The following is an 11,805-nucleotide window of genomic DNA, read 5'->3' as shown; positions in this document are numbered from 1 at the left end:
GGCCCACCGCCCATTGGTCCAGTGCTCCGCCCCCGGACCTCGTTCTGCCCTCCCCATTGGTCTATTGGAACCCTGCGGGAGGAATCCTTTCCTGTCATTGGTCTGATGCTCCGCCCCCAGTGCGCAGCCCATTGTCCCAAAGCCCCACGACACAACGCCCTATATCTGCATAGCGCCTCACCATTGGTCCGTTGGAGCCCGGGGGAGGAGTCCTCTCCTGCTATTGGTCCTATTCTTTCCCTTTGGTCGGTTGGAGCCCCCGCCTTGATTAGTCCCGCTCGGACCGAGTCCGGCTCTCAGCGGGAGGGGTGGGGGCTTTGGAGCCTGGGAGAGGGAGGGGCAAAGGAAGGAGAGGGCTGCAGCCCAGGCAGGAGCCGCCGCGGTCTTCCCGGCCAGTCTTTCCACGCTCCCACGCTGGCCATTTCTGAAAGCCGCGGGCTCGGGCTGCCCTCGCCGTGTTCCGAGGCCAGGGCTGCCGGGAGCTCTCCGGGCTCTGCGGCCGCTCCTCGCTGAGCTCGCGGGGCGTGGGCTCTGTTGGTCACTCTCTGCTGGACTTTCAGCACGTCTCTGTGTCTCTTTCCTTTGTCTCTGTCTCTGTGTCCCTTTCCTTCGTCCCTGTCTCTGTGTCCCTTTCCTTTGTCCCTGTCTCTGTGTCTCTTTCCTTTGTCCCTGTCTCTGTGTCCCTTTCCTTTGTCCCTGTCTCTGTGTCCCTTTCCTTTGTCCCTGTCTCTGTGTCCCTTTCCTTCGTCCCTGTCTCTGTGTCCCTTTCCTTTGTCCCTGTCTGTGTCCCTTTCCTTCGTCCCTGTCTCTGTGTCTCTTTCCTTTGTCCCTGTCTGTGTCCCTTTCCTTTGTCCCTGTCTGTGTCCCTTTCCTTTGTCTCTGTCTCTGTGTCCCTTTCCTTTGTCCCTGTCTCTGTGTCTCTTTCCTTTGTCTCTGTCTCTGTGCCCCTTTCCTTTGTCCCTGTCTGTGTCCCTTTCCTTTGTCCCTGTCTCTGTGTCCCTTTCCTTTGTCCCTGTCTCTGTGTCCCTTTCCTTTGTCCCTGTCTGTGTCCCTTTCCTTTGTCCCTGTCTCTGTGTCCCTTTCCTTCGTCCCTGTCTCTGTGTCCCTTTCCTTCGTCCCTGTCTCTGTGTCCCTTTCCTTTGTCCTGTCTCTGTGTCCCTTTCCTTCGTCCCTGTCTCTGTGTCCCTTTCCTTTGTCTCTGTCTCTGTGTCTCTTTCCTTTGTCCCTGTCTCTGTGTCCCTTTCCTTTGTCTTTGTCTCTGTGTCCCTTTCCTTTGTCCCTGTCTCTGTGTCCCTTTCTTTTGTCCCTGTCTCTGTGTCCCTTTCCTTTGTCTCTGTCTCTGTGTCCCTTTCCTTTGTCCCTGTCTCTGTAATTCCTTCCTTTGTCTCTGTCTCTGTGTCCCTTTCCTTCGTCCCTGTCTCTGTGTCCCTTTCCTTTGTCCCTGTCTCTGTAATTCCTTCCTTTGTCCCTGTCTCTGTGTCCCTTTCCTTTGTCCCTGTCTCTGTGTCCCTTTCCTTTGTCTTTGTCTCTGTGTCCCTTTCCTTTGTCCCTGTCTCTGTGTCCCTTTCTTTTGTCCTGTCTCTGTGTCCCTTTCTTTTGTCCCTGTCTGTGTCCCTTTCTTTGTCTCTGTCTCTTTCCTTTGTCCCTGTCTCTGTGTCCCTTTCTTTTGTCCCTGTCTCTGTGTCCCTTTCTTTTGTCCCTGTCTCTGTGTCCCTTTCCTTTGTCCCTGTCTCTGTGTCCCTTTCCTTTGTCCTGTCTCTGTGTCCTTTCCTTTGTCTCTGTCTCTGTGTCCCTTTCCTTTGTCCCTGTCTCTGTGTCCCTTTCCTTTGTCTCTGTCTCTGTGTCCCTTTCCTTTGTCCCTGTCTCTGTGTCCCTTTCCTTAGTCTCTGTCTCTGTGATTCCTTCCTTTGTCTCTCTCTTCTCTCTCCTGCTTCTCACTCTGTCTCTTTTCATTGACCCTGTCTCTGTCTCTTTCCTTTGTCTTTTTCTCTCCTCTCTCTGTCTCTTTCCATTATCTTTATCTCTCCTTTGTTTCCATCTGTCTGTCTCTCTGTCTCTTTGTCTCTGTCTCTTTCCTTTGTCTTTTTCTCTCCTCTCTCTCTGTCTCTTTCCATTATCTTTATCTCTCCTTTGTTTCCATCTTTCTGTCTCTCTGTCTCTTTGTCTCTGTCTCTTTCCTTTGTCTTTTTCTCTCCTGTCTCTCTGTTTTGGTCTGTGTTTCTCTTCTCTTCTGTCTCTCCTCTGTCTCTCTGTCTCTTTCCATTGTCTTTATCTCTCCCTTGTCTCCATCTTTCTGTCTCTCTGTCTCTTTCCTTTGTCTCTCTCTTCTCTCTCCTGCTTCTCACTCTGTCTCTTTCCTTTGTCTCTGTCTCTTTCCTTTGTCTCTCTCTTCTCTCTCTGTTTCTCCTCTGACTCCTTTGCTGGAGACGCTTCCAGACCATGCCCTCAGGTGACAGGTGTCCCCCAGGTTCTGTCCCGGGTCCTCTTCCTTCTCCCTCTATCCTACTTCACTGGATGATCGCAGCGACTCCCACACTTTGAATGAGCATCTCTGTGCCGATCTACTTTTCCTGTTCCAAACTCTGCCCCCCTCCCATCTCAAATTTCCAACTGCCTTTCAGACATCTTGGATGGGATATCCAGTAGAACATGTCCAGAATGGAGAACATGTCCCCCCCTTTTGTTTCTGTAGACAACAGCACCCCGTCCCTCAGGTCCCCAAGGCAGGGCTCATTCTGAACTCACCCCCTCATGCAACACGATTCACCTCTGCAGTGTCTCTAATTGATTTCATCTTTGGAACATCTCTCCAATAGCCCCTTTTTTTCTGACCCTGCTTTTGGGGAGATCTGTTTGCCCCAAGTGTCTCCCCATTTCTCTTCCTCCATTCAGCCACCAAGGATTTTCCTAGAACTCAGGTCTGATCATGTCACTCCCTTCTGGATAAACTCCAGGGGTTCGCTATGAACTCCAAGAGCAAATATGAAATGCTCGCTTGGGCATTTAAGACCTCCTCTACTTCCTCCTCTCTTTCCGAACCTCTTAGCCACGTCCACCATGTCCTCTTCAGTCCAGTGGTCCTGGCCTCCTGACTCCACAAACAAGACCCTCCAGCTCTCAGTTCTGGGCATTTTCTCTGCCATGCCTCCAGGTCTGGAAGACTCTCTCTCTCCTCCACTTCGAATGCTGACACCTTGACTTCCATTAAGTCCTAACTCAAATCTTCCTTCTCCAGGAAGCCTTCCCCAAGTACCTTCTCTCCATTACATTACCTCCTCCTTCTCCAGCTCCTCCAGGGCTGGGACTGCCTTTTGCCTCTCTTCCGATCACTTAGCCTGTCACATAATAAGCGCCGAACAATTGTTTATTGAATTGAATCGAATTATAGGGGATCCAATCAGCACATGGAATTTTCATCCTGGAATAGAAGTGAAAACCAGTGAGATCCGTAGTGGAAGGAGACAAGCTGTAGTCAGTGGAGCCAGAGAGGCTAAGGTCCTGGAGTTAAAAAAAAAAAAAAGGCATGGGGAAAAGTCTGGTGGAACAAAGAGAAACGAGGGGAGTAATCCATGTCAGAGGCTGGTCAATGCAAGATCTTTGATAGTCTAGAAAGGGGAGGGAAAAAGTAAGGAGGAGAGGGAAAAGAAGAAGGGGGGAGGAGAAGGAGAACAAAGGATTTTATTTTTAGTTAACTAAAAACAAAAACAAAATAGAAAAAGAAAAAAAAAACATTGCCATGCACACAGCAGAACATGAGAGGATTCAAAATATGAAATAATTTCCATTTGAAGAAAGTCTATATGATCAATACTACACATGGTGTTTATAAGCTATCCTTTGCTTCCTTGTAGTTTTTCTTTTGTTCTCTTTTTCTTTTATTTTTTTCCTCATTTCTTACATATATATGCACATACATATATACATATCTGTAATCACACATACATACACACATGTATTTATATATATCTATATAAAACCATAATGTTTTTCTCAATCCACCAACTCATTTCCTATATCACAGCAATATTTCAACCTTATACTTTCTAGTTAGTTTAAATAATCTAAAAGAATGTTGATTAATATGACTGACATGGTGTAGTTTCCTAACTTTTTTTTCTATTAAATCTATTGTAGTTTTGACTTTGAGATCCATGATTATTGTGTCTGCTTTTTTTCCTAAGAAATTCTGCTCCTGATCATTATTATTAGGTCTTAGGATAAGACATCTCTTATGTCTTCTCCCTGCTGTTTTCTCTGCTTTACTTCTACCCTTGATCTGGCCTCATTATTACTACCTCCACCAAGGATCTCTCCCTTATTCTTTCCCCCTATTTCCTTCCCTCTTTATCCCATGCCTATTAGTCTATACCCTCTTCTATTTCCTCCTTATCTTATTCTCTCTCTCTTATTTCTTTGTAAATTTAGAAGACGTTTATACCCTCCTAGATATATATTCATTGTTCTCTCTCTAAGTGATGAGGGGTCCAGAACTACCAGCACTCCTCTCCCATCTAAGTCCTTGATGTGTCAGATCTTCCTCTCACATCTCATTCATGTAACATAATTACTCTTTTTATCTTTTCCTACACCATCATACTCAGCTGTCCTCCTATCTTTCTTGGGAACTACCCATTACTCATGACAATCTTAGACATTTGGCTTACATGTCCATATGTAAAGCAAAGTTTGTCCTTATTGCATTCCTTGTAATTACTCTTTAATATTTACCTCATATTTCTCTTGGATCTCATATGTTAAATTTTCTATTAAATTCAGATCTTTTTGCAGCCAAATCCTGAAAGTCTAGTAATTCACTAAATATCCTTTTTTTTTAATCATTCAGAATTATACTTTGCTTTGCTGAGTTTGATATTTACAACCACAATGCCAGTTCTTTTGCTCTTCCATATATACTACTCTAAGATCTGTGGTCTTTTTCGCTGCTAGGTCTTTTGTGATTCTAATTTTAGCTTGGCCATATTTGAATTGTTTTTTTCTTGTTGCTCATAATACTTTCTCTTTGACCTGAGAGTTTTGAAATTTGTCTGGGATATTTCTGTAAGTTTTCCTCCTAGGATCACTTTTAGGATTTTTTTTCTCTATTTCTGCTTTCCTCTCTTGTTCTAACACCTCAGGACAATTTTTTAAATAGGATTTTTTCCAAATACATGTAAAGATAGTTATTAACATTCATCTCTGCAAAATCTTGTGCTCCAAATTTTTCTCTCTCCCCTTCTCCCTCCTCAAGACAGCAAGTAGTCTGATACAAGTTAAACATGTGCAATTCTTCTAAACATATTGCCATATTTGTCATACTGCATAAGAAACAGATGAAAAGTGAAAAAAAAACATGAAAAAGAAAAAAAAACAAGCAAACAAGAATAAAAGAGGTGAAAATACATGCTTTGATCCACATTCAGTCTCCATAGTTCTCACTTTAGATGCAGATGGCACTTTCCATTCCAAGTCTATTGGAATTATTTTGAATCACTTCATTGTTGTAAAGAGCCACATCCATCATAGTTGATCATCATATAATCTTGTTACTGTGTCCAATGTTCTCCAGGTTCTACTCACTTCACTTAGCATAAGTTCATGTGGGTCTTTCCAGGCTTTTCTGAAATCAGACTGCTCATCATTTCTTATAGAATAATATTTCAGGACAATTTTCTTTATTTTTTATGTTGTATCAAGATTCTTTTTTTTATTCTAGCTTTTATATCGCCTGATTATTCTTATGTTTTCTCTTCTTTATCTAGTCTCCAGATCTATTGTCTTATGCAATATCTCACATTCTCTTCTATTTTTACTTTTTTTATGATTTCTTGATCTCATAACTTTTCTGGCTTTTCTTTTCCAATTCTAATTTTCAAGGACTAGTTTTGTTAAGATTCTGGATCTCTTTTTCTAGTTGATTGACTTTCTTTTCATATTCTGTTTTTCTTGGGTTTTTTTTTTTTTTTTTTTGCTTTTCTTCAATCTCTCCCATTTGATTTTTAAAGTCTTTTTTGAGTTCTATGAATTCTTTTGGGGATGCAGGTAACCATTTAGGAGAGGCTTTTTTTTTTTTTTTTTTTTTGCTTTAGTGTCTTTTTCTGAAGATGAACCATGGTCTTCTTGATTCCCTTAGTAACATCTATGTTCTCCTTTCCTTGCTCATTTTACAAATTTATAGCAGGCTTTTGGTGTAATCTCTTCGAGTCCTCAGGTGTGGAGGATGGTACTTCTGATTTCAGGTCCTCCTTCAGCTCTCCCTCTGGCCTGGTTTAGAACCCAGAGCTCCCCCCTCCTCTAAGTGCCCACAGTCAGCAGCTTCCCTGCCTCACTCCCAGGGCGTGGGAGGGCCCCTCCTTAGCCAGGGTCACATCTAGGCACTACAGCTGGCCTGGCATTTCTTATCAGCAGAGACTCCCTCAATCTTCCCCGGCTCAGATGCCAACTCCCCACACTGTCTGCGAGGTGAAAATTCTGTGTCAGGTGACTTCCCAATCCGGCTAGTCTTGGGGCCTGAAGTTTTCTTTATACTCCACTCACCAAATCTCCATCTTTGCACTGGTCCTGACCACAATTCTGCTGCACCTTTTGTTTAATTTTACTGCTTTACCTCCAGGGACACTGTTTTGTCCTATTTGTGGAGGAAATCTGGAATTTTCTGACCTACTCTGCCATCTCCCCCAAATCCTCCTGAGGGAAAAGGACTTTAGAGACAAGGACAGTGTAGAGCTGACCTAGTTCACCTGAGGCTCAGGACGGGCAAGAGAGAAGAGAGTCGCCAGTGCAGGGTCAGAGGAGAGGAGGGGGCTTCTAGGAGGCATGGTAGAAATGTACTAGCCTTACTGACAGGGGCAGGGACTGAATTCTCTGAGGAAGGAGGGAGGGGGTCGTGGCGGTCAGTAGGTAATGACCAGAACCACATTGGTAGAGACATATGGGTTCAATGAACCTCAGAGAAGAGGTAACTGAGTTATAGTGACAGCCCTCCTGAAGATCAAGGTCAGGCAGACTTACTCCAGGCTTGAGCCTCTTGCCTCAGGGTTCTCCAAGACTTTTTCTCACTGGTTGGGAGGTGGGGGTGGGGAGTGGGGTGACTTCTTGAGGATGGTGCTTGTACTTCTCCCAGTTCTCTGGGCTCCCAGGGAGCACGGATTTTCCCCTCCCCCCTTACTCCTGAATTCAGAAAAATTAACTTTTTTGGGTCCCCACTCGTGTGAGGAGCTGTGAAGATTGGGGCAGGCCACCAGATGGTGCCAGAAACCCGCTTATTCTGTAGACTCCTGCATCCCGGTGGGCGAGGCGGGGCGCTCTCTAGGGTGCTCTAAATTAGTGCTGCCCATCCTGGGAGACTCGCTGCAGCTGACCCGCTGCACCTGGGCCGAATGTTGGGGCTGGGGCAAGTTCAGGGACTGTGCTGTTGCTCTAGGCAGAGATAGCAAGATGGCCAGGCTTCTGGAAAGGAGGACAGCCCCGGGCAGCTTCAGACAGCCTTGGATGGCTTCCTCCTCCATAGCGCGGAGTCCTCGGTGCCAGAGGGCGCCCTTGCTGGGCCAGTGAGGGAGTAGCTGGGGAGTGATGCATGGAAGAGGGTAAGGGGCTCACCATTGTCCCATGTCCTCTATACATCAGACCCTCAGAGGGGCTTCACTTCGGTTGTAGTGCCACAGTTACGGGAGGACACTTGCAGACCCAGTGAACCTCCACAAGGGCTATGAGGTTTGCAAAACGCTTTACATATGTCACCTCACTCCCGGCCAGTCTGGGAGGCAAATGCTTCTATTATCCCCAATGTACAGATTAGACAGTATCTGAGCAGGTTTCTAGCTGGACTCTTCCTGATTCTGAGGAACGGCACTTTTCAGTGTGTTGCCCCCTCGCTGCTTCTGGATAAACTAGAGTGCTTGGGGAGGGGGGGGCAAGGGCTCGCAGAAGAGAACCCAGGAGGAACGTGATAGCTATATTCCGATGGGATCTCAGAGGGTGCACGGCTTTGGAGGTGTTGGAGCCACTTAGAGACTGTTGGAATGGGAGCTCCTCTTCAGGTATGGGGCAGGCTAGATCAAGAGTCCTTGAGCTCCAGTCCAGGAGCTTGTTAGTTTTTTCCAAAATTTGCCAGTTTCCTTTGCAATTTTGTGGGCTTTATGTATTACAAGCATGATTCTGAGCAGGGATCCATAGACCTGACCTGGCTGCCTCTAAGGGTGATGCTTCCTAACCAGGGAGCTGGTTTTTATTGAAAGTCTTCCCAGAGTTATTGAAACTCAAAATCAATAAATTAATAAAATAAAAACTTAAATATAAATCTATATTATATATCCTGAACTGACATGACACTCCATTTTTAGTTGCCTTCCTTCCCTTCTCACCTCTGACTTTTAGAGAGTCCTTATGTTCTTTAAGGCTCAGGTCAAGGGCCACCTCCTCCCTGAGATGATCTCTGGATAAACTAGAGTGCTTGGTGGGGGGGCACTCTGGATAGGTCCTCCAAAATTACGTCATAGGCTGAAGGGCACACAGTGATTGGACATTAGACTTGGAGCTGGGAAAATGTGGGCTCAAATTCTGCTTCTCATCCAGTTATCAGCTGTCTGACTTGTGGATATCACTTTGTTTCTGTCTGTTCTGCGTCCTTATCTGTAAAAATTGGGATAATAATCACATCTGCCTGCGGGGTTGCTGGGATGCTTAAACGTAAAGAGCACGGGAAACCTTAAGTAAATGGTATCTCTGATTATTATCACTGCCTTGTTGGTGAGCTCCATTTCTCTCAGCCTTGGCTTTCTCACCCAGAGTCCCAAAGGTCCCTCCCACCTCTGAAATTCTGGCATTTACTCCATTTCTAGAGTTTTTGTGATTTTTCTTCTACGCTGTGGGTTCTTTTGGCCTGCCAGCCAGACTGGGATCTCCCTGAGGACACTTGGTCATCAAGCATTTATTAACGGCTTAACCAAGTGCCAGATGCTCTGTTGAGCACTGAGGCTACAAAGAAGGGCAAAAGAGCAGCCTTCAAGAAGCTCCAAGTCTAATGTGAGAAATAGTGTGCAAACCATTCTACTCAATCCAAAACTCATGGGATAAATTGATAATCACCAAGGGATAGGGACCACTCCTTTCTTTTCCACACCCCAACCTCAGCTTTGACTAGGGTATCACGTTAGGTGCCTGTCCAGGGTGGGAGCAGGGAGAGTGGTATATTTTAAGTGCCAGGGTGTTCTCCCTCCAGGTCTATTTCCCAGGGCAGTCTATGGGTATCTATTTTGTGATAAACCAGAGTGGCAATACTAGAAGCCTCAATGGATAGTCATACACAAGGGTACAGTGTTTTCAACCTCCCCCCAAGTCAGGATCTCATGATTGATGAGTGGCTGAGTGAGTTGTGAGCTTATCTAGCCCATTCTATCTCAGAGTATGCTTCCCATACTATCCACTGTCCATCCAGAACCCATGCTCCTCTTCTCCTTTTCCATCTCTAATCTCCATAATGCAGGGGGCCTGCTCAGTGGGCGTCTGACCCTGAGTTCATAGCCTTTGTTAAGGTTTAGTCTCTTCCTCCACAAAGCTGCCCTTCTTTAAATGCAGAAACCTATGGGGGCTTTAGAGGACAAATCCCTCCCCTACCTCTTCATGCATCGATGCTAAGCTTCCTATAATCAGAGCTGGATTAGCAGGCTGTTCAGCTAGCAGACAGAAAGCAGACAGGGCCCCCTTTGCTGTTCTCCAACCCCATCAGCTGACAGGGTCCCATCAAGCATGGACCAAACCATGCTACTAAATGTGGAGGGCATTAAGAAGACCATTCTTCATGGAGGGACTGGAGACCTCCCTCACTTCATCAATGGATCCAGAGTAAGTCAGAGGCCTGGGCTTGAGGTAAGGGTCAGTGGGGGTGGGAAAGGGGACAGAAAACCCAGCTTAGGACGTTGGTCAGGGACAAAAACACATGAACTGGTGAGTAAAGTGGCAAAGTCTGACCATTCCTGGAACCAGCTTGGCTGTGTCTAATGGTACCAACATGATTGATGAATTCATGTGGAATGGGAGGCTCCTCTCCCACCAGGGCTTTGGAGTAGAAATGGCTGGATGCATTTTTGTCACTCTATCCTGCTGGGAAAGGGGCCAGTTCATGTCTCAGTCATAGCCTCAGTGACATTTCTGAAAGTAAAAGCTAACTCCCAAGAAAGGGGATTCCTGTGTTCCCCCTTCTCCTGCCTGCCATCCCTAAGGCTCACAGTTGATGGGAGACTGAATGAATCTATGAAATCTACTTAGAGGAAGGGTTCAGAGAGGAAAGTGCAATTTGTCCAGGTTCTGTTGTTTTTGTTAAAAAGGTGACATTTCATTTCCGAACTATGAAATGCGATGAGGAGCGGACAGTCATAGATGACAGCAAGCAGGTCGGCCAGCCCATGAATATCATCATCGGAAACATGTTCAAACTGGAAGTCTGGGAGATCCTGCTGACCTCAATGAGGATAGGAGAGGTGGCTGAATTCTGGTGCGACACAATTGTAAGTGCGCTGCGCCACTCCATTCAGTCATGGAGCTTACTACCAGGGGACACTGTCTTGTGGAAAAGAGAAGTCCCAGAAAACAAATTTAAGCCCACTTTCTCACTTGCATCTGGTAGAAAAACAACAACACTTTCTACAGGGAATCTCCCTATGCTCTTTCCTCCCCCAAGCCTCCCCAATGCTCATAGTGGAAAACTTTCTTTAAGCAGTCTCATTTCCAGGTTGGGCTCAGCCAGGGATTCCTTCTGGGAACCTGTCTACCTCAGGAGCCTCAGCTCTTCATCCCAAATCATCTCTGGAGGCTTAAATTCTGAGCCCACATGGAGAGAGAGATTCTGGATTCCTCACCCCAATGTCTAATAAAGGCAGGCTATAATACCCCCGCTTTAGCACTGGTTTCTGCCAACTAAAGCAGTTCATAGAGGGAAGGGTTAGACTTCATTTCGTTCCAGATCCTCATTCCCGAGGAGTAAACAGTCCAAAGGAGATAAAATGCCCTATATAGCTTCAGGAAGAGTTCTGACAAGGATGTTGTCTCACCTGCTTCAGTTTAAGATTTGGAGAAATTATCAGCCAGTCAAGCACAGGGGATACAAAGAAAGTAGCTTACAATTTACTTGGGAGTGGGGGATAAGCAAACAAATACAAAGTACATGTATATAAATACAAAAAGGCTGTAGATGAGATAAATGGGAAATAATAGAGATAAGGCACTGGGTATTAGAATTGAGAGGTTGGGAAAGGTTTCCTATGGAAGTTGAGATTTTTGTTGGGACTCAAAGGAAGCCAAGGAATTCAGAAGGCAAGCGAAATCCTTCCAGGGATGAGGGCCAGGCAGAGAAAATGCCCAGAACTGAGAGATGGAGGGTCTCATTGGATGTTATTAATAAGCAGGAGAATGATTTGAAGAGTACGTGTGGGGAGAGATCTTGTAAATTAAGACTAGAAAGGTTGGGGTGACTAGGAAGGGCTTTGAATGTTGGGAGTCAGTCCACTAAGTCTGAGAGCATGTCCTTTGAGACTGCTTAAAATGAAGGGTGCTTGTACGGGGTACTTCTGGCAGAACTTGCAGCAGCTCAAACCCTTTGGGAAGGACGCTTCCCTATAAAGCTTGCCTCTTTTTTCTGGGGCAAATCTGTGCACTGAGGCTCTGGGTACAGAATACACTTTGAGTTGGATAGCTCACTTTGTTTACAGCCCCTCTCACCCTCTCCAGTTTTGGCTGTCTCTTGATTCTTGCAGCTATTTCTGTATTTGCTTCCTTAGCAGCCTAACTTAATCCTAATCGGCTCACTGGGAG

The 11,805-nt window shown here is 45.7% G+C and overlaps 1 protein-coding gene across 1 annotated transcript in view; it reads left to right on the top strand.

The window, feature by feature from the left end:
• The first annotated feature begins 7,509 nt into the window (after nt 1-7,509).
• The window catches only part of AIPL1 (aryl hydrocarbon receptor interacting protein like 1), an 11,231-nt gene continuing 6,935 nt past the window's right edge, over nt 7,510-11,805 (top strand). The window contains exons 1-2 of the mRNA XM_051991488.1: nt 7,510-9,840; nt 10,323-10,502. Coding sequence (XP_051847448.1) covers nt 9,745-9,840; nt 10,323-10,502 — 276 coding nt within the window. The 5' untranslated portion in view covers nt 7,510-9,744. The remainder of the gene's footprint in view (nt 9,841-10,322; nt 10,503-11,805) is intronic.

This window comes from Antechinus flavipes, chromosome 3 (genome assembly GCF_016432865.1).
Source record: "Antechinus flavipes isolate AdamAnt ecotype Samford, QLD, Australia chromosome 3, AdamAnt_v2, whole genome shotgun sequence".
In the NCBI taxonomy this organism is placed as follows: Eukaryota; Metazoa; Chordata; class Mammalia; order Dasyuromorphia; family Dasyuridae; genus Antechinus; species Antechinus flavipes.
Note: the sequence above shows the minus strand (reverse complement) of the source record. Positions and strands in the feature narration are given on the sequence as shown.